Source organism: Coregonus lavaretus (genome assembly GCF_964263955.1).
Source record: "Coregonus lavaretus genome assembly, chromosome: 20".
NCBI classification, from domain to species: domain Eukaryota; kingdom Metazoa; phylum Chordata; class Actinopteri; order Salmoniformes; family Salmonidae; genus Coregonus; species Coregonus lavaretus.
Window position 1 is genome coordinate 48,104,922 of NC_140007.1, and position 23,131 is coordinate 48,128,052.

At 44.6% G+C, this 23,131-nt stretch overlaps 1 protein-coding gene across 1 annotated transcript in view; it reads left to right on the forward strand.

Moving 5' to 3' along the window:
- The window catches only part of LOC311148203 (filamin-A-like), a gene marked incomplete at its 5' end in the record, with an annotated part of 101,041 nt that extends 78,524 nt beyond the window's left edge, over window positions 1–22,517 (forward strand). Inside the window, 8 exon segments of the mRNA XM_084185083.1 lie at window positions 3,706–3,972; window positions 4,141–4,278; window positions 4,505–4,620; window positions 10,058–10,190; window positions 13,419–13,595; window positions 16,630–16,848; window positions 20,980–21,153; window positions 21,907–22,517. Coding sequence (XP_084041209.1) covers window positions 3,706–3,972; window positions 4,141–4,278; window positions 4,505–4,620; window positions 10,058–10,190; window positions 13,419–13,595; window positions 16,630–16,848; window positions 20,980–21,153; window positions 21,907–22,091 — 1,409 coding nt within the window. The 3' untranslated portion in view covers window positions 22,092–22,517.
- Between the last annotated feature and the right edge of the window lie 614 nt (window positions 22,518–23,131).

The following is a 23,131-nucleotide window of genomic DNA, read 5'->3' on the forward strand; positions in this document are numbered from 1 at the left end:
TTAGGATGCTTAATAAGTTACAACAAACAACAAATATACACTGAACAAAAATATAAACCCAACATGTAAAGTGTTGGTCCAATGTTTCATGAGCTGAAATAAAAGATCCCAGAAATGTTCCATACGCACAAAAAGCTAATTTCTCTCAAATGTTGTGCACACATTTGTTTACATCCATGTTAGTGAGCGTTTCTCCTTTGCCAAGATAATCCATCCACCTGACAGGTGTGGCATATCAAGAAGCTGATTAAACAGCATGATCATTACACAGGTGCACCTTGTGCTGGGGACAATAAAAGGCCACTTTAGAATGTGCAGTTTTGTCACACAACACCACAGATGTCTCAAGTTTTGAAGGAGCGTGCAATTGGCATTCTGACTGCAGGAATGTCCAGCAGAGCTGTTGCCAGAGAACTGAATGTTAATTTCTTACCATAAGCCGCTTCCAACATTGTTTTAGAGAATTTGGCGGTACGTCCAACTGACCTCACACTGCAGACCACGTGTAACCACGCCAGCCCAGGAACTCCACATCCGGCTTCTTCACCTGAGGGATCGTCAGAGGAGGGGGGAAATTGTTCCATGTTGCGTTTATATTTTTGTTCAGTTTATAAAGACTTTATTCCGTTACTCAACAATATGGAAGCAGATTTAATTAAATGGAATAATCTTTCCATAAATGTTAAAGTTAAATAAACCTCTTTAGAATGGCATGGCTGCCAAAGCGTCTGTATTTACAGTGGGGAAAAATAGTATTTAGTCAGCCACCAATTGTGTAAGTTCTCCCACTTAAAAAGATGAGAGAGGCCTGTAATTTTCATCATAGGTACACGTCAACTATGACAGACAAAATGAGAAAAAGAAATCCAGAAAATCACATTGTAGGATTCTTTATGAATTTATTTGCAAATTATGGTGGAAAATAAGTATTTGGTCAATAACAAAAGTTTCTCAATACTTTGTTATGTATACTTTGTTGGCAATGACACAGGTCAAACGTTTTCTGTAAGTCTTCACAATGTTTTCACACACTGTTGCTGGTATTTTGGCCCATTCCTCCATGCAGATCTCCTCTAGAGCAGTGATGTTTTGGGGCTGTCGCTGGGCAACACGGACTTTCAACTCCCTCCAAAGATTTTCTATGGGGTTGAGATCTGGAGACTGGCTAGGCCACTCCAGGACCTTGAAATGCTTCTATCAACTCGCTACCCAAGGCTTTTACTTGCGACATACACTGGGTATACCAAACATTAGGAACACTTTCCTAATATTGAGTAGCAATATTTTGCCCTCAGAACAGCCTAATTTCGTCGGGGCATGGACTCTACAAGGTGTCGAACGCGTTCCACAGGGATGCTGGCCCATGTTGACTCCAATGCTTCCCACAGTTGTGTCAAGTTGGCTGGATGTCCTTTGGGTGGTGGACCATTCTTGATACACACGGGAAACTGTTGAGCATGAAAAACCCAGCAGCGTTGCAGTTCTTGACACAAACCGGTGCACCTGGCACCTACTACCAAATCCCGTTCAAAGGCACTTACATCTTTTGTCTTGCCCATTCACCCTCTGAATGGCACACGTACACAATCCATGTCTCAATTGTCTCAAGGCTTAAAAATCCTTATTTAACCTGTCTCCTCCCCTTCATCTACACTGATTGAAGTGGATTTAACAGGTGACATCAATAAGTGATCATAGCTTTCACCTGGTCAGTCTATGTCATGGAAAGAGGAGGTGTTCTTAATGTTTTGTACACTCAGTGTATAGTTAAATGCACTAAAGAGGAACAATGGGTACATATTGAAGAGGCGCATGCTCATCCCCTGAATATATTTTCAAAGGATAAAGTTAAGAACGTTAGCAGCATCATTGTTAAGAAAACTATAACAATATGGAAGAAAATGAAACGTATTCTACAAGAACCAATATCACTCCCTGAAAACACACCCCTATGGAACAATCCTTGGATAGCTTTTCAGAATTCCCTGATAGATTGGTCCTCATGGAACACTAAAGGTATAGAAACCGTTAATGACTTGGTAACAGGAAATACAATTATTTCCATGACAGAATTAAAAAGCAATTTTGGACAGACCAAATAATATTGGACTGAGCAAATACATGCAACTTAAAAGTTACATATCACGAAATGTCTATTTGAAATCATTTGGACGTCACAGCAACCTTGAGGGAATCTTATTTGAGTCTGAAAAGGATGTTCATAATGATATGGAAGATATACAAAACCTTGCAGAGAGCTTGTAGAGAAAGATTATCCAACTGACAATCTCTTAGAAAAAAATATAAACTATTGGAACCGAGACTTAAAAATAACTGATGTTGGCACAATATGGAGGGAATGATGGAGCATAACTAACTAAATTACAGTTAACTAAAATTGACGTTTAATCCAGTTTAAACTAATGTATAGAATTTATCACATTCTACAGCACAACGGCAGAGTCATGTCTTAAGTGCAAAAATAACAATGAATCAATAATCCATGCTTTCTGGGAATGCTATAAAGTCCGGAAGTTGTGGGCCGAGCTAGAAAGTTGTAAACTTTGTAAAGATACTTTTAATCCGTCTGTCTGCATATTTCAAGACATGGCATATGGGGGTGTAGTGAGATACCCAATGGGCTGGACGATTCATATTTCAAGACATGGCATACGGGGGTGTAGTGAGATACCCAATGGGCTGGACGATTCATATTTCAAGACATGGCATACGGGGGTGTAGTGAGATACCCAATGGGCTGGACGATTCATATTTCAAGACATGGCATACGGGGGTGTAGTGAGATACCCAATGGGCTGGACGATTCATATTTCAAGACATGGCATACGGGGGTGTAGTGAGATACCCAATGGGCTGGACGATTCATATTTCAAGACATGGCATACGGGGGTGTAGTGAGATACCCAATGGGCTGGACGATTCATATTTCAAGACATGGCATACGGGGGTGTAGTGAGATACCCAATGGGCTGGACGATTCATATTTCAAGACATGGCATACGGGGGTGTAGTGAGATACCCAATGGGCTGGACGATTCATATTTCAAGACATGGCATACGGGGGTGTAGTGAGATACCCAATGGGCTGGACGATTCATATTTCAAGACATGGCATATGGGGGTGTAGTGAGATACCCAATGGGCTGGACGATTCATATTTCAAGACATGGCATATGGGGGTGTAGTGAGATACCCAATGGGCTGGACGATTCTCTTCTCATCACTCATCTTGAAAAATATTCTACTAAAAACTTGAAAGTCAATCAATCCTCCATCATTAACACAAAAATCGAATGATTTATTATTGAAATAGCATGGGCGACCGAGGAAAAACTAATTGGAACAATTTAAGGCCAAGTGGCAAACAATAATGCAGGCAGTAGGGATGGAGGTGAGAGCATGGGGGTCTGGTCATGGATGGAGGTGAGAGCATGAGGGTCTGGGCAGAGGAGATGTAGTTGGTGTTTGTTTGCGTACGTAAGTAGTTGTTTGTGTGTATAAGTTTGTTTTTGGAGAGTAAATTTTTTTAAATAATAATAACTATTATTTTAAAAAAGATCGCAGGTACAGCGGTGTGTATGCTAGTTGTGTGTTAACCCTGTGTGTGTGTGTGTGTGTGTGTGTGTGTGTGTGTGTGTGTGTGTGTGTGTGTGTGTGTGTGTGTGTGTGTGTGTGTGTGAACAGAGATCAGCATAGCAGACATGATGGCCCAGGTGACCAGTCCGTCTGGCCAGGTTCACAAGGCTGACATCATGGAGGGAGAGAACAACACCTACTGCATCCGCTTTGTTCCCACGGAGACCGGCGTGCACACAGTGTGTGTGAACTACGCGGGCGTGCACGTGCCCGGCAGCCCCTTCCAGTTCACAGTGGGGCCCCTTGGAGAAGGAGGAGCCCACAAGGTCCGCGTTGGGGGGCCCGGGCTGGAGAGGGCAGAGGCTGGAGTACCAGGTATGTGTGTGCGTTGGTATTACTATACAGTACTGGTGAGCACCACTGACGGTGGTGATCCCTCTCTGGTGTGTGCCTGTGTGTGTGTGTGTGTGTGTGTGTGTGTGTGTGTATGTGTGTGTGTGTGTGTGTGTGTGTGTGTGTGTGTGTGTGTGTGTGTGTGTGTAGCTGAGTTCAGTATCTGGACGCGGGAGGCTGGTGCAGGGGGTCTCAGCATCGCGGTGGAGGGGCCCAGTAAAGCAGAGATCACCTTCGAGGACCGGAAGGACGGATCCAGTGGAGTGTCCTACATGGTCCAGGAGTCAGGTGTGTGTGTGTGTGTGTGTGTGTGTGTGTGTAGCCCAGTGATCCTAATCAACATGACATGGTCAGACTCCAGACCACCCTTCCTCTCTGTCTCCACCTCCAAAGCTCTCACTCTCACTGTGTCTAAAACAATCAAATACTAAAACAAATATAAAAAATAAAATAAAAACATTAGCATTGTGTATCTAAAGATGTGTGTGTCTAACGTTGTGTGTGTGTGTTGCAGGAGACTATGAGGTGTCTATCCGTTTCAACGATGAGCACATCCCTGACAGTCCCTTCGTGGTTGCCGTGGCATCGCCCTCTGATGACGCCAGACGCCTCACTGTTGCCAGTCATCAGGTGAGGCTCGGAGACACACACACACCCAGGACTACACTACCCACAATGCAGCAGCCTGTGGAGGGGCAGACAGGCCGGGAGATGGGCACAGACAGACACACAGACAGGTCAAAGCTTATTACATACAATTATTATAAAGTGAATGCTAATGTTCCTATAGACTGCAGGACATTTACAGTATAATTACACCAACAGCAGTAATAGGTCTGTATCTAGTCTGACCATCGCAGCAGGTTTCTGTTGAGCACAAAAATAGGTTCTCAGCGGGTTAGAGGTTAAAGGTCAGGTGTAGGGTCGTGCTGGTGCTGCTGTGTTGTTGGGAAGTGCAAGGGTTTGTGGGAGAGTAAAGAATTGTGTGTTTCTCGTGCCTCATTCTAAAGGATCCCAACAGTCCGTCCCCCCCCCACCCCCCCTTCCTTTCCCTCCCCTCCATCCACCGTTCCTCCCCTTCCCTAGGTGCTAAAGGGTTTTAAAGAGGTTAAAATGGTCTCTCTCTCTCTCTCTCTCTCTCTCTCTCTCCTCTCTCCTCTCTCCTCAATTCAATTTCAATTTAAGGGCTTTATTGGCATGGGAAACGTATGTTAACATTGCCAAAGAAAATGTGAAATAAACAATAAATATTAACAGTAAAAATTACACTCAGAAGTTCCAAAAGAATAAAGACATTGTTGTAACAATGTGCAAATAGTTAAAGTACAAATGGGAGAAAAAAATAACCATAAATATGGGTTGTATTTACAATGGTGTTTGTTCTTCACTGGTTTCCCTTTTCTTGTGGCAACAGGTCACAAATCTTGCTGCTGTGATGGCACATTGTGATATTTCACCCATTAGATAAGGCAGTTTATCAAAATTGGGTTTGTTTTCGAATTCTTTGTGGATCTGTGTAATCTGAGGGAAATATGTGTCTCTAATATGGTCATACATTTGGCAGGAGGTTAGGAAGTGCAGCTCAGTTTCCACCTCATTTTGTGGGCAGTGTGCACATAGCCTGTCTTCTCTTGAGAGCCAGGTCTGCCTACGGCGGCCTTTCTCAATAGCAAGGCTATGCTCAGTGAGTCTGTACATAGTCAAAGCTTTCCTTAAGTTTGGGTCAGTCACAGTGGTCAGGTATTCTGCCACTGTGTACTCTCTGTTTAGGGCCAATAGCATTCTAGTTTGCTCTGTTTTTTTGTTAATTATTTCCAATGTGTCAAGTATGGGCGGCAGGTAGCTTAGTGGGTAAGAGCGTTGTGCCAGTAACCGAAAGGTCGCTGGTTCTAATCCCCGAGCCAACTAGGTGAAAAATCTGTCGATGTGCCCTTGAGCAAGGCACTTAACCCTAATTGCTCCTGTAAGTCGCTCTGGATAAGAGCGTCTGCTAAATGACAAAAAAAAAAAAAAAAAAAAAAAAAAAAAGTAATTCTCTTTTTGTTTTCTCATGATTTGGTTGGGTCTAATTGTGTTGTTGTTGTTGTCCTGGGGCTCTGTGGGGTCTGTTTGTGTTCGTGAACAGAACCCCAGGACCAGCTTACTTAGGGGACTCTTCTCCATGTTCATCTCTCTGTAGGTGATGGCTTTGTAATGGAAGGTTTGGGAATCGCTTCCTTTAAGTGGTTATAGAATTTAACGGCTCTTTTCTGGATTTTGATAGCGGGTATCGGCCTAATTCTGTTCTGCAGAGTCTCAATTTGGTGTTTGTCCCATTTTGTGAATTCTTGGTTGGTGAGCGGACCCCAGACCTCACAACCATAAAGGGCAATGGGTTCTATAACTGATTAAAGTATTTTTAGCCAGATCCTAATTGGCATGTCAAATTTTATGTTCCTTTTGATGGCATAGCCCTTCTTGCCTTGTCTCTCAGATCGTTCACAGCTTTGTGGAAGTTACCTGTGGCGCTGATGTTTAGGCTGAGGTATGTATCGTTTTTTGTGTGCTCTAGGGCAACGGTGTCTAGATGGAATGTAAGTCGCTCTGGATAAGAGCGTCTGCTAAATGACTAAAATGTAAATGTAAATGTAAATTTGTATTTCTGGTCCTGGCAACTGGACCTTTTTTGGAACACCATTATTTTTGTCTTACTGAGATTTACTGTCAGGGCCCAGGTCTGACAGAATCTGTGCAGAAGATCTAGGTGCTGCTGTAGGCCCTCCTTGGTTGGGGACAGAAGCACCAGATCATCAGCAAACAGTAGACATTTGACTTCAGATTCTAGTAGGGTGCTGCAGACTGTTCTAGTGCCCTCGCCAATCCGTTGATATATATGTTGAAGAGGGTGGGGCTTAAACTGCATCCCTGTCTCACCCCATGGCCCTGTGGAAAGAAATGTGTGTGTTTTTTGCCAATTTTAACCGCACACTGTTTGTGTACATGGATTTTATAATGTTGTATGTTTTCCCCCAACCCCACTTTCCATCAATTTGTATAGCAGACCCTCATGCCAAATTGAGTCAAAAGCTTTTTTGAAATCAACAAAGCATGAGAAGACTTTGCCTTTGTTTTGGTTTGTTTGTTTGTCAATTAGGGTGTGCAGGGTGAATACGTGGTCTGTCGTACGGTAATTTGGTAAAAAGCCAATTTGACATTTGCTCAGTACATTGTTTTCACTGAGGAAATGAACTAGTCTGCTGTTAATGATAATGCAGAGGATTTTCTAAAGGTTGATGTTGACGCATATCCCACGGTAGTTATTGGGGTCGAATTTGTCTCTACTTTTGTGGATTGTGGTGATCAGTCCTTGGTTCCAAATATTGAGGAAGATGCCAGAGCTAAGGATGATGTTAAAGAGTTTAAGTATAGCCAATTGGAATTTGTGGTCTGTATATTTTATCATTTCATTGAGGATAACATCAACACCACAGGCCTTTTGGGGTTGGAGGGTTTGTATTTCGTCCTGTTGTTCATTCAATGTAATTGGAGAATCCAGTGGGTTCTGGTAGTCTTTAATAGTTGATTCTTAGATTTGTATTTGATCATGTATACTTTTTTGCTGTTTGTTCTTTGTTATAGGGCCAAAAATATTGGAGAAGTGGTTTACCCATACATCTCCATTTTGGATAGATAGCTCTTCATGTTGTTGTTTGTTAAGTGTTTTCCAATTTTCCCAGAAGTGGTTAGAGTCTACGGATTCTTCAATTACATTGAGCTGATTTCTGACATGCTGTTCCTTCTTTTTCCGTAGTGTATTTCTGTAATGTTTTAGTGATTCACCATAGTGAAGGTGTAGGCTCAGGTTTTCTGGGTCTCTATGTTTTTGGTTGGATAGGTTTCTCAATTTCTTTCTTAGGTTTTTGCATTCTTCATCAAACCATTTGTCGCTGTTGTTACTTTTCTTCAGGTTTTCTGTTAGAGATTTTTAGATTTGATAGGGAAGCTGAGAGGTCAAATATACTGTTTAGGTTTTCTACTGCCAAGTTTACACCTTCACTATTGCAGTGGAATGTTTTGTCTAGGAAGTTGTCTAAAAGGGATTTAATTTGTTGTTGCCTAATTGTTTTTTGGTAGGTTTCGACACTACTTTCCTTCCATCTATAGCATGTCTTAATATTATTCAGTTCCTTTGGCTTTGATGCCTCATGATTGAGTATTGCTCTGTTCAAGTGGACTGTGAATTTGCTGTGGTCTGATAGGGTTGTCAGTGGGCTGACTGGGAACGCTCTGAGAGACTCTGGGTTGAGGTCAGTGATAAAGTAGTCTACAGTACTACTGCCAAGAGATGAGCTATAGGTGTACCTACCATAGGAGTCCCCTCGAAGCCTACCATTGACTATGTACATACCCAGCGTGCAACAGAGCTGCAGGAGTTGTGACCCGTTTTTGTTGGTTATGTTGTCGTAGTTGTGCCTAGGGGGGCATATGGGGGAGGGAATGCTGTCACCTCCAGGTAGGTGTTTGTCCCCCTGTGTGCTGAGGGTGTCAGGTTCTTGTCCAGTTCTGGCATTTAGGTCGCCACAGACTAGTACATGTCCCTGGGCCTGGAAATGATTGATTTCCCCCTCCAGGATGGAGAAGCTGTCTTCATTAAAGTATGGGGATTCTAGTGGGCGAATATAGGTAGCACACAGGACAACATTTTTCTCTGTTGAGGACATTTCCTTATACATTTCTAGCCAAATGTAAAATGTTCCTGTTTTGATTAATTTAATAGAGTGAGTTAGGTCTGCTCTATACCAAATTAGCATACCCCCTGAGTCCCTTCTCTGTTTCACACCTGGTAGTTTGGTGGATGGGACTACCAGCTCTCTGTAACCTAGAGGGCAACCAGTGGGTCCGTCTCCTCTATACCATGTTTCTTGTAGCATGACAATGTCTGTATTTCCGATTTCTTTGGTGAAGTCCAGGTTCCTGCTCTTTAGGCCAAAGGCAGATGACCTCAGGCCTTGTATATTCCAGGATGAAATAGTGAAGGCTTTGTGTTCCATAAAGTGTCTAATGTTGTTGATTGTGTGGTTTGGCCTCAGACCAGTAATTGTGAGCAGAGCCTGCTGAGCATCTGGTACATGCCATTGGCTTGGGCTAGTGTAAGAGTGGGGGTTGGGCCTGTTTGCCTGCTCACGGCCTGGGCGTATGTGTGACTTTCATGTTGAGGCCCTCTTTGCAGGTGTGGGGGACATGAGGTGGGTAGGAGGGGCATAGGTCTGATCTGAGGGGGCTTATATGGGGTGTGGGCATGGTTGGTTTGCTGGGTATTGATTGGTTGGGGTGTGGATGTAGGGGGGGGGGGGGGTCCCCGCTGGTCTGGGAGAGTGTCTGTTGATCTGTTGCTCCTGTGTGAGGTGTTGGTGCTGCGGTTGAGGGCGATATCCTTTAGGGTCCGGGCGAAGGTGGGCACTGCTGCCTTGTATAGGTGGACCTGGTCGTAAAGGCTGTTCAAGTCCAGGGTGGAGTGGTGGGCCAGGTAGACATTAGGTTTTGATGTCGGTGTAGGAGTGTGTTGAGTGTGTCAGTGTTATATTGTGTATTTGTATAGTATTGCATTGTTATTATGTGTTAGTGTTGCAGTTTATAGTTATGATAGTGTTGTGTAGTTGTCTAGTTGTGTAGTTGTTGTCTAGTAGTTGTGTTGTTGTGCAGTTGTTGTGTAGTTGTCTAGTTATTGTGTAGTTGTTGCGTAGTTTTGTAGATTTTGTGTAGTTGTTGTATAGTAGTTGTGTTGTTGTCAGGTAGTTGTCTTGTTGTGTAGTTGTTGTGTAGTTGTCTAGTTGTTGTGTAGTTGTCTAGTTGTCTAATGGTTGTTTTGTAGTTGTTGTGTGGTTGTTGTGTGGTTGTTGTTGTCTAGTAGTTGTTGTCTAGTAGTTGTTGTGTAGTTGTTGTCTAGTAGTTATTGTTGTTGTCTAGTTGTTGTCTAGTTGTTGTCTAGTTATTGTGTAGTAGTTGTGTAGTTGTTGTGTAGTTGTTCTTGTCTAGTTGTTGTGTAGTTGTGGTCTAGTTGTGTTGAGCGTGAGTTGTATCTGAGCAGGAGTCCGGGTTGAAGGTCAATCACCCAGCATCCTTTGCTGTGAGCCTGAATGGAGCGAAGGGACAGATCGATGCTAAAGTCCACAGCCCATCTGGAGCCCTGGAGGGCTGCTGCGTTACTGAGCTAGACCAAGGTAACCACTACTACACAATACTACAATATACTACACAATAGTATTATACTACACAATACTGTACTACACTGTGTTACTGAGCTAGACCAAGGTAACCACTGCTACACAATACTACAATATACTACACAATAGTACTATACTACACAATACTATACTACACTGTGTTACTGAGCTAGTCCAAGGTAACTACATTTACATTTACATCATTTAGCAGACGCTCTTATCCAGAGCGACTTACAAATTGGTCCATTCAACTGATGATAGCCAGTGGGACAACCACTTTTTTTCTTCTTTTTTTTCATGGTGGGTTGGGGGAGGGGGGGGGGGGGCGTAGAATGATTGCTTTATACTATTCCAGGTATTCCTTAAAGAGGTAGGGTTTCAAGTGTCTCCGGAAGGTGGTCAGTGACTCCACTGTCCTGGCGTCGTGGGGGAGCTTGTTCCACCATTGGGGTGCCAGAGCAGTGAATAGCTTTGACTGGGCTGAGCGGGAACTGTGCTTCCGTAGAGGTAGGGGGGCTAGCAGGCCAGAGGTGGATGAACGTAGTGCCCTCGTTTGGGTGTAGGGTCTGATCAGAGCCTGAAGGTAAGGAGGTGCCGTTCCCCTCACAGCTCCGTAGGCAAGCACCATGGTATTGTAGTAGATGCGAGCCTCAACTGGAAGCCAGTGGAGTGTGCGGAGGAGCGGGGTGACATGAGAGAACTTGGGAAGGTCGAACGCCAGACGGGCTGCAGCGTTCTGGATAAGTTGTAGGGGTTTAATGGCACAGGCAGGGAGCCCAGCCAACAGCGAGTTGCAGTAATCCAGATGGGAGATGACAAGTGCCTGGATTAGGACCTGTGCCGCTTTCTGTGTAAGGTAGGGTCGTACTCTGCGAATGTTGTAGAGCATGAACCTGCAGGATCGGGTCACCGCTTTGATGTTAGCAGAGAATGACAGGGTTTTGTCCAAGGTCACGCCAAGGCTCTTTGCACTCTGGGAGGAGGACACAATGGAGTTATCAAACATGATGGTGAGATCATGGAGCGGGAAGTCCTTCCCAGGGAGGAAGAGCAGCTCCGTCTTGCCGAGGTTTAGCTTGAGGTGGTGATCCGATATCCACACTGATATGCCTGCCAGACATGCAGAGATGCGATTCGCCACCTGGTTATCAGAAGGGGGAAAGGAGAAAATTAATTGTGTGTCGTCTGCGTAGCAATGATAGGAGAGAACATGTGAGGATATGACAGAGCCAAGTGACTTGGTGTATAGAGAGAATAGGAGAGGGCCTAGAACTGAGCCTTGGGGGACACCAGTGGTGAGAGCACGTGGTGCAGAGACAGATTCACGCCACGCCACCTGGTAGTAGCGACCAGTCAGGTAGGACGCAATCCAAGAGTGAGCAGCGCCGGAGATGCCCAACTCGGAGAGGGTGGAGAGGAGGATCTGATGGTTCACAGTATCAAAGGCAGCGGATAGGTCTAGAAGGATAAGAGCAGAGGAGAGAGAGTTAGCTTTAGCAGTGCGGAGTGCCTCCGTGACACAGAGAAGAGCAGTCTCAGTTGAATAACCAGTCTTGAAACCTGACTGGTTTGGATCAAGAAGGTCATTCTGAGAGAGATAGCAGGAGAGTTGGCTAGAGACGGCACGCTCAAGAGTTTTGGAGAGAAAAGAAAGAAGGGATACTGGTCTGTAGTTGTTGACATCGGAGGGATCGAGTGTAGGTTTTTTGAGGAGGGGTGCAACTCTCGCTCTCTTGAAGACGGAAGGGACATGGCCAGCGGTCAAGGATGAGTTGATGAGCGAGGTGAGGTAAGGGAGAAGATCTCCGGAAATGGTCTGGAGACGAGAGGAGGGGATAGGGTCAAGCGGGCAGGTTGTTGGGTGGCCGGCCGTCACAAGTCGCAAGATTTCATCTGGAGAGAGAGGGGAGAAAGAAGTCAAAGCATAGGGTAGGGCAGTGTGAGCAGGACCAGCGGTGTCATTTGACTTCATAAATGAGGATCGGATGTCGTCAACCTTCTTTTCAAAATGGTTGACGAAGTCATCCACAGAGAGGGAGGGGGAGGAGGATTCAGCAGGGAGGAGAAGGTGGCAAATAGCTTCCTAGGGTTAGAGGCAGAGGCTTGAAATTTAGAGTGGTAGAAAGTGGCTTTAGCAGCAGAAACAGATGAAGAGAATGTAGAGAGGAGGGAGTGAAAAGATGCCAGGTCCGCAGGGAGTCTAGTTTTCTTCCATTTCCGCTCAGCTGCCCGGAGCTCTGTTCTGTGAGCTCGCAATGAGTCATCAAGCCACGGAGCTGGAGGGGAGGACCGAGCCGGCCGGGAGGATAGGGGACACAGAGAGTCAAAGGATGCAGAAAGGGAGGAGAGGAGGGTTGAGGAGGCAGAATCAGGAGATTGGAGGGAGAAGGATTGAGCAGAGGGAAGAGATGATAGGATGGAAGAGGAGAGAGTAGCGGGAGAGAGAGAGCGAAGGTTGCGACGGTACATTACCATCTGAGTAGGGGCAGAGTGAGTAGTGTTGGAGGAGAGCGAGAGAGAAAAGGATACAAAGTAGTGGTCGGAGACTTGGAGGGGAGTTGCAGTGAGATTAGTAGAAGAACAGCATCTAGTAAAGATGAGGTCAAGTGTATTGCCTGCCTTGTGAGTAGGGGGGGACGGTGAAAGGGTGAGGTCAAAAGAGGAAAGGAGTGGAAAGAAGGAGGCAGAGAGAAATGAGTCAAAGGCAGACGTAGGGAGGTTAAAGCCACCCAGAACTGTGAGGGGTGAGCCATCCTCAGGAAAGGAACTTATCAAGGCGTCAAGCTCATTGATGAACTCTCCAAGGGAACCTGGAGGGCGATAAATGATAAGGATGTTAAGCTTGAATGGGCTAGTGACTGTGACAGCATGGAATTCAAATGAGGAGATAGACAGATGGGTCAGGGGAAAAAGAGAGAATGTCCACTTGGGAGAGATGAGGATTCCAGTGCTACCGCCGCGCTGACCAGATGCTCTCGGGGTATGCGAGAACACATGGTTAGACGAGGAAAGAGCAGTAGGAGTAGCAGTGTTTTCTACACTACACAATACTACTACAACAAATTACAACAGAACTGAGCTACACTACACTTCGATCCAGATAGGAACAGCATGTATACACTACACTCCAATAAACTACTACACAGTTGGTCTGTTACAGAGACAGACCACAGTCACCATGGACACCAGAGCTTTAACATACTTTATTATCCCCTCCTCCTCTAGATCAGTATGCTGTGAGGTTCATTCCCAGAGAGAACGGTCTGTATCTGATCGATGTGAAGTTCAACGGCAGCCACATCCCCGGCAGCCCCTTCAAGATCAGGGTGGGGGAGACAGGACAGGCTGGAGACCCAGGCATGGTGACTGCATACGGAGCTGGATTAGAGGGAGGAACCACTGGTAACTAACACCTTACTGGTGTAGACTCAGCAAAAAAAAGAAACGTCCTTTTTTCAGGACCCTGTCTTTCAAAGATAATTCGTAAAAAATCCAAATAACTTCACAGATCTTCGTGCTTGTTAAATGAACCGTAAACAATTAATGAACATGCACCTGTGGAATGATCATTAAGACACTAACAGCTTACAGACAGTAGGCAATTAAGGTCACAGTTATGAAAACTTACGACACTAAAGAGTAAGGCATGTCCTCACCAGATATTACCGGCAACAACAATTCGCGTTTATCGTCAAAGGAATGAGCGTTACACCGAGGCCTGTACTCTGGAGCGGGATCGATTTGGAGGTGGAGGATCCGTCATGGTCTGGGGCGATGTGTCACAGCATCATCGGACTGAGCTTGTTGTCATTGCAGGCAATCTCAACGCTGTGCGTTACAGGGAAGACATCCTCCTCCCTCATGTGGTACCCTTCCTGCAGGCTCATCCTGACATGACCCTCCAGCATGACAATGCCACCAGCCATACTGCTCGTTCTGTGCGGGATTTCCTGCAAAACAGGAACGTCAGTGTTCTGCCATGGCCAGCGAAGAGCCCAGATCTCAATCCCATTGAGCACGTCTGGGACCTGTTGGATCGGAGGGTGAGGGCAAGGGCCATTCCCCCCAGAAATGTCCGGGAACTTGCAGGTGCCTTGGTGGACGAGTGGGGTAACATCTCACAGCAAGAACTGGCAAATCTGGTGCAGTCCATGAGGAGGAGATGCACTGCAGTACTTAATGCAGCTGGTGGCCACACCAGATACTGACTGTTACTTTTGATTTTGATCCCCCCTTTGTTCAGGGACATACAGTGGGGAAAAAAAGTATTTAGTCAGCCACCAATTGTGCAAGTTCTCCCACTTAAAAAGATGAGAGAGGCCTGTAATTTTCATCATAGGTACACGTCAACTATGACAGACAAAATGAGAAAAGAAATTCCAGAAAATCACATTGTAGGATTTTTTATGAATTTATTTGCAAATTATGGTGGAAAATAAGTATTTGGTCAATAACAAAAGTTTCTCAATACTTTGTTATATACCCTTCGTCTTCACAAGGTTTTCACACACTGTTGCTGGTATTTTGGCCCATTCCTCCATGCAGATCTCCTCTAGAGCAGTGATGTTTTGGGGCTGTCGCTGGGCAACACAGATTTTCAACTCCCTCCAAAGATTTTCTATGGGGTTGAGATCTGGAGACTGGCTAGGCCACTCCAGGACCTTGAAATGCTTCTTACGAAGCCACTCCTTCATTGCCCGGGCGGTGTGTTTGGGATCATTGTCATGCTGAAAGACCCAGCCACGTTTCATCTTCAATGCCCTTGCTGATGGAAGGAGGTTTTCACTCAAAATCTCACGATACATGGCCCCATTCATTCTTTCCTTTACACGGATCAGTCGTCCTGGTCCCTTTGCAGAAATACAGCCCCAAAGCATGATGTTTCCACACCCATGCTTCACAGTAGGTATGGTGTTCTTTGGATGCAACTCAGCATTCTTTGTACTCCAAACACGACGAGTTGAGTTTTTACCAAAAAGTTCTATTTTGGTTTCATCTGACCATATGACATTCTCCCAATCCTCTTCTGGATCATCCAAATGCACTCTAGCAAACTTCAGACGGGCCTGGACATGTACTGGCTTAAGCAGGGGGACACAGCAGGATTTGAGTCCCTGGCGGCGCAATGTGTTACTGATGGTAGGCTTTGTTACTTTGGTCCCAGCTCTCTGCAGGTCATTCACTAGGTCCCCCCGTGTGGTTCTGGGATTTTTGCTCACCGTTCTTGTGATCATTTTGACCCCACGGGGTGAGATCTTGCGTGGAGCCCCAGATCGAGGGAGATTATCAGTGGTGTTGTATGTCTTCCATTTCCTAATAATTGCTCCCACAGTTTATTTCTTCAAACCAAGCTGCTTACCTATTGCAGATTCAGTCTTCCCAGCCTGGTGCAGGTCTACAATTTTGTTTCTGGTGTCCTTTGACAGCTCTTTGGTCTTGGCCATAGTGGAGTTTGGAGTGTGACTGTTTGAGGTTGTGGACAGGTGTCTTTTATACTGATAACAAGTTCAAACAGGTGCCATTAATACAGGTAACGAGTGGAGGACAGAGGAGCCTCTTAAAGAAGAAGTTACAGGTCTGTGAGAGCCAGAAATCTTGCTTGTTTGTAGGTGACCAAATACTTATTTTCCACCATAATTTGCAAATAAATTCATTAAAAATCCTACAATGTGATTTTCTGGATTTTTTTTTCTCAATTTGTCTGTCATAGTTGACGTGTACCTATGATGAAAATTACAGGCATCTGTCATCTTTTTAAGTGGGAGAACTTGCACAATTGGTGGCTGACTAAATACTTTTTTTCCCCACTGTATTATTCAATTTCTGTTAGTCACATGTCTGTGGAACTTGTTCAGTTTATGTCTCAGTTGTTGAATCTTGTTATGTTCATACAAATATTTACACATGTTAAGTTTGCTGAAAATAAACGCAGTTGACAGTGAGAGGACGTTTCCTTTTTTGCGGAGTTTAGAAATACATATTTTTTTCACACTAGCACTGATTTAGCTGATAGCTGCATTATTGAGGAAAGTTTTACTTGCAATGACTATGATATGCAGGGTGAAAGTAATGCTGTCAGGTACGGCGTCCTGGCAAAATAAATTGCTGTATGCCGTACCGGTAAAACATGAGCCTATCACAATAATTAAAACAAAATGTCAAGCAAACTGTAGACTATTAAACCACTTTTTATCATTACCGCATGTCAGAATAATGAAAAATGAGCGAATGCATTCACTGTTTGAAGGCTGGAAATATGTTGCGAGTGGATACCTGGTAAAGGAGCCCTTTGAAGTGATTGTTTGACATAGGAAGAAATTAATTCCACTTCCACCCCTGATGATGTGGTTGAATCGACTGACTGAAGGTTTCTCTGAATAACTGCATCTGATAAATGAATCAAACTCATCTCTGTCCTTCTACCATCTCTCTGCAGGTACAGCCTGTGAGTTTGTGGTGAACACCAGTACGGCGGGGCCCGGGGCCCTGGCGGTGACCATCGACGGCCCCTCCAAGGTGAAGATGGACTGTGTTGAGTGTCCGGAGGGTTACAAGGTGACCTACACCCCCATGGCTCCAGGAAACTACTTAATCTCCATCAGATACAGAGGACCTTCCCACATCGTAGGATCCCCCTTCAAGGCCAAGATCACTGGTGAGGGACCTGGACAGTGGACAGATGCACACACACACAACTCTCTCTCTCCCTCGCTCTCACTCTATCTCTATCTAACCCCTCTCTCTCTCCCTATATCTCTATCTAACCCCCCTCTCTCTCTCCTTCTATCTCTATCTAACCCCTCTCTCCCTCTCTCTATCTCTATCTAACCCCTCTCTCTCTCTCTCTCTCTCTCTCTCTCTCTCTCTCTCTCTCTCTCTCTCTCTCTCTCTCTCTATCTAACCCCTCTCTCTCTCTCTCTCTATCTCTATCTAACCCCCCTCTCCCTCCCTCTCTCTCTCTCTCTCTCTCTCTCTCTCTCTCTCTCTCTCTCTCTCTCTCTATCTAACCCCTCTCTCTCTCTCTCCTTCTATCTCTATCTAACCCCTCTCTCTCTCTCTCTGTCTTTCTGTCTCTGTCTCTGTCTCTCTCTCTCTCTCTCTCTCAATTCAATTCAATTCAATTCAATTTAAGGGCTTTATTTTCATGGGAAACGTATGTTAACATTGCCAAAGCAAGTGAAGTAGATAGTAAACAAAAGTGAAATAAACAATAAATACTAACAGTAAACATTACACTCAGAAGTTCCAAAATAATAAAGACATTTCAAATGTCATATTATGTCTATATACAGTGTTGTAACAATGTGCAAATAGTTAAAGTACAAATGGGAAAATAAATAAACATAAATATGGGTTGTATTTACAATGGTGTTTGTTCTTCACTGGTTTCCCTTTTCTTGTGGCAACAGGTCACAAATCTTGCAGCTGTGATGGCACACTGTGGTTTTTCACCCAGTAGATACGGGAGTTTATCAAAATTGGGTTTGTTTTCGAATTCTTTGTGGGTCTGTGTAATCTGAGGGAAATATGTGTCTCTAATATGGTCATACATTTGGCAGGAGGTTAGGAAGTGCAGCTCAGTTTCCACCTCATTTTGTGGGCAGCGTGCACATAGCCTGTCTTCTCTTGAGAGCCAGGTCTGCCTACGGCGGCCTTTCTCAATAGCAAGGCTATGCTCACTGAGTCTGTACATAGTCAAAGCTTTCCTTAAGTTTGGGTCAGTCACAGTAGTCAGGTATTCTGCCACTGTGTACTATCTGTTTAGGGCCAAATAGAATTCTAGTTTGCTCTGTTTTTTTTGTTTGTCTTTCCAATGTGTCAAGTAATTCTCTTTTTGTTTTCTCATGATTTGGTAATTGTGTTGCTGTCCTCGGGCTCTGTGGGGTCTGTTTGTGTTTGTGAACAGAGCCCCAGGACCAACTTACTTAGGGGACTCTTCTCCAAGTTCATCTCTCTATAGGTGATGGCTTTGTTATGGAAGGTTTGGGAATCGCTTCCTTTTAAGTGGTTATAGAATTTAACGGCTCTTTTCTGGATTTTGATAATTAGCGGGTATTGGCCTAATTCTGCTCTGCATGCATTATTTGGTGTTTTACGTTGTACACAGAGTATTTTTTTTGCAGAATTCTGCATTCAGAGTCTCAATTTGGTGTTTGTCCCATTTTGTGAATTCTTGGTTGGTGAGCGGACCCCAGACCTCACAACCATAAAGGGCAATGGGTTCTATAACTGATTCAAGTATTTTTAGCCAGATCCTAATTGGTATGTCAAATGTTATGTTCCTTTTGATGGCATAGAAGGCCCTTCTTGCCTTGTCTCTCAGATCGTTCACAGCTTTGTGGAAGTTACCTATGGCGCTGATGTTTAGGCCGAGGTATGTATAGTTTTTTGTGTGCTCTAGGGCAACGGTGTCTAGATGGAATTTGTATTGGTGGACCTGGCAACTGGACCTTTTTTGGAACACCATTATTTTTGTCTTACTGAGATTTACTGTCAGGGTCCAGGTCTGACAGAATCTGTGCAGAAGATCTAGGTGCTGCTGTAGGCCCTCCTTGGTTGGTGACAGAAGCACCAGATCGTCAGCAAACAGAAGACATTTGACTTCAGATTCTAGTAGGGTGAGGCTGGGTGCTGCAGACTGTTCTAGTGCCCTCGCCAATTCGTTGATATATATGTTGAAGAGGGTGGGGCTTAAACTGCATCCCTGTCTCACCCCACGGCCCTGTGGAAAGAAATGTGTGTGTTTTTTGCCAATTTTAACCGCACACTTGTTGTTTGTGTACATGGATTTTATAATGTCGTATGTTTTTCCCCCAACCCCACTTTCCATGAATTTGTATAGCAGACCCTCATGCCAAATTGAGTCAAAAGATTTTTTGAAATCAACAAAGCATGAGAAGACTTTGCCTTTGTTTTGGTTTGTTTGTTTGTCAAATTGGGTGTGCAGGGTGAATACGTGGTCTGTCGTACGGTCATTTGGTAAAAAGCCAATTTGACATTTGCTCAGTACATTGTTTTCACTGAGGAAATGAACTAGTCTGCTGTTAATGATAATGCAGAGGATTTCCCCAAGGTTGATGTTGAAGCATATCCCACGGTAGTTATTGGGGTCAAATTTGTCTCCACTTTTGTGGATTGGGGTGATCAGTCCTTGGTTCCAAATATTGGGGAAGATGCCAGAACTAAGGATGATGTTAAAGAGTTTAAGTATAGCTAATTTAAATTTGTGGTCTGTATATTTTATCATTTCATTGAGGATACCATCAACACCATAGGACTTTTTGGGTTGGAGGGTTTGTATTTTGTCCTGTAGTTCATTCAATGTAATTGGAGAATCCAGTGGGTTCTGGTAGTCTTTAATAGTTGATTCGAAGATTTGCATTTGATCATGTATATTTTTTTGCTGTTTGTTCTCTGTTATAGGGCCAAAAAGATTGGAGAAGTGGTTTACCCATACATCTCCGTTTTGGATAGATAGCTCTTCGTGTTGTTGTTTGTTTAGTGTTTTCCAATTTTCCCAGAAGTGGTTAGAGTCTATGGATTCTTCAATTACATTGAGCTGATTTCTGACATGCTGTTCCTTCTTTTTCCGTAGTATATTTCTGAATTGTTTTAGTGATTCACCATAGTGAAGGTGTGGGCTCAGGTTTTCTGTGTCTCTACGTATTAGGATGGATAGGTTTCTCAATTTCTTTCTTAGGTTTTTGCATTCTTCATCAAACCATTTATCACTGTTATTACTTTTCTTTGGTTTTCTGTTAGAGGTTTTTAGATTTGATAGGGAAGCTGAGAGGTCAAATATACTGTTTAGGTTTTCTACTGCCAAGTCTACACCTTCACTATTACAGTGGAACATTTTGTCCAGGAAGTTGTCTAGAATGGATTGAATTTGTTGTTGCCTAATTGTTTTTTGGTAGGTTTCGACACTACTTTCCTTCCATCTATGGCATTTCTTAATATTATTCAGTTCCTTTGGCTTTGATGCCTCATGATCTCTCTCTCCCTCTCTCTCTATCTAACCCCTCTCTTTCTCTCTCTTCTCTCTCTCTCTCTATCTAACCGCCCTCTCTCCATCTATCTCTATCTAACCTCTCTCTCTCTCTCTCACTCTCTCTCTCTCTCTCTCTCTCTAACCCCTCTCTCTCTCTCCATCTCTATCTAACCCCTCTCTCTCTCTCTCTCTCTCCATCTCTATTTAACCCCTCTCTCTCTCTCTCTCTCTCCATCTCTATTTAACCCCCCTCTCTCTCTATCTAACCCCTCTCTCTCTCTCTCTCCATCTCTATTTAACCCCTCTCTCTCTCTCCTCTCTCTCTCTCTCTCTCTCTCTCTAACCCCTCACTCTCTCACTCTCTCCCTCTATCTCTATCTAACCCCTCTCTCTCTCTCTCTCTCCCTCTATCTAACCCCTCTCTCTCTCTATCTAACCTCTCTCTCTCTCTCACTCTCTCCATCTAACCCCTCTCTCTCTCTCTCTCTCTCCCTCTATCTCCATCTAACCCCTCTCTCTCTCTCTCTCTTCCCATCTCTATCTAACCCCCCTCTCTCTCTCTCTATCTCTATCTAACCACTCTCTCTCTCTCCATCTCTATTTAACCCCCCTCTCTCTCTCTCTACTCTCTCTCTCTCTCTCACTCTCCCTCTCTCTCTCTCTCTCTACTCTCTCTCTCTCTCTCTCTCTCTCTCTCTCTCTCTCTCTCTCTCTCTCTCTCTCTCTCTCTCTCTCTCTCTCTCTCTCTCTCTCTCTCTCTCTCTCTCTCTCTCTCCCTGTCTGTCTCTCCACCAGGCTCCAAGCTGGTCAGTAGCCATAGTAACCATGAGACGACCAGCATCACGGTCGACCCTGTGACTCGCCAGGACAGCCAAGGGGACGCCAGCTGTGTGACAGCCAAGGGGCTCGGTCTATCAAAGGGCTTCATAGGCCAGAAGAACAACTTCAGCGTTGACTGCAGCAAAGCAGGTGTGTGTTTAGTCTCTGTTGTGTGTGTGTGAGCATCCTGACCCTGTAATAGAAACGGGTTAATAACTGGAGGGCTGATGAGGGAAATCTGGTGGGATGTGAGCTGGCAACCGTAGGGCTGCGTGGGATGTGAGCTGGCAACCGTAGGGCTGCGATCATCAATATCTCAGGTGACGCCTACTGTCATTGTGTCCTACTAACTCTAACCCTACCTACTGTCGTTGTGTCCTACTAACTCTAACCCTACCTACTGCCATTGTCCTACTAACTCTAACCCTACCTACTGCCGTTGTCCTACTAACTCTAACCCTACCTACTGCCATTGTCCTACTAACTCTAACCCTACCTACTGCCATTGTCCTACTAACTCTAACCCTACCTACTGCCATTGTCCTACTAACTCTAACCCTACCTACTGCCATTGTCCTACTAACTCTAACCCTACCTACTGCCATTATGGGTGTTGATGGGCCCAGGGTTAGGGTCAGTGTGCATTAACGCTGTCTTGTCCTCCCCCCAGGTCGTAACATGCTGTTGGTGGGTGTTGATGGCCCCAGGGTTAGGGTCAGTGTGTATTAATGCTGTCTTGTCCTCCCCCCAGGTCGTAACATGCTGTTGGTGGGTGTTGATGGCCCCAGGGTTAGGGTCAGTGTGTATTAATCCTGTCCTCCCCCCAGGGCGTAACATGCTGTTGGTGGGTGTTGACGGGCCCAGGGTTAGGGTCAGTGTGTATTAATCCTGTCCTCCCCCCAGGGCGTAACATGCTGTTGGTGGGTGTTGACGGGCCCAGGGTTCCCTGTGAGGAGGTTCTGGTGAAGCACGTTGGGAACCGTATCTATAACATCAGCTACCAGCTCAAGGAGAAGGGAGAGTACATCCTGGTAGTGAAGTGGGGAGAACAGCACATCCCTGGCAGCCCCTACCACATCACTGTCTAGACCAATCAGATTCTACCACATCACTGTCTAGACCAATCAGATTCTACCACATGACTGTCTAGACCAATCAGATTCTGCCACATCACTGTCTAGACCAATCAGATTCTACCACATCACTGTCTAGACCAGGGTTCCCCAACTGGCAGCCCGGTAATTTTAGTTTTACGTTTTCTGAGCAATAAATAAATGTTATTTCAATGTTTTATTGTTTGGCCGCATGTTGCCGACTCCTGGTCTAGACCAATCAGATTTAACCATACCAATGTGAATTCAGAACCCTCAAAACTAGCACTTTGTCTAGACCAATCAGAACGCCCCAAATCACTGTCTAACCAATCACCAATTACAACCTTCCAAACTCATACACCATAACCCAAAACAAACAATAATGCATAAACACAACCAATCAGACCCCCCCCCCCTAAACACAACCAATCAGAACCCCCCCCCCCCCAAACACAACCAATCAGACCCCCCCCCCCCCCCTTTTATTACTGTAACTAGCTTAGCAACATTTCCTCACGCAGTGTTTAGCTGTGTGCTAGTGCTAGCCTAGCATAGCATAGTGTATAGGTATAGGGGTTTGCCTAGCGTAGCATAGTATAATGGTATAGGGATTAGCATAATGCTAGTCCAGTGTGTTCATGATGCTAATTTTAACACGTTTGTTTAGCTGCTGCTAGTGTGGCCTGGTGTTAGCTCGTCTTAACCATAACAATAATGAAAGTGAGGATAGGTTAATAACTGTTAGTGTCGGGTTTACGACCTGTAATAATGTGTTAACATAACAATAGTAAAACACAGCCGTATAACGTCACTGCTGCCACATGTTTTAAAGGTGTAACTAGCACCACTGCAGTGACTGACTGACCCAGTTATAACTGCATCTTACTGCATATTGACTAGCATCAAAGTATTAATAACTCAAGTATTAATGTCCATGTTACTATTATTATACAGTTATGAATAACTGTAGTGTGGATGTGATGTCCTGATGTTGCTAGTGTTGAATAATAACTGCCACAGTAATAACTGTAATG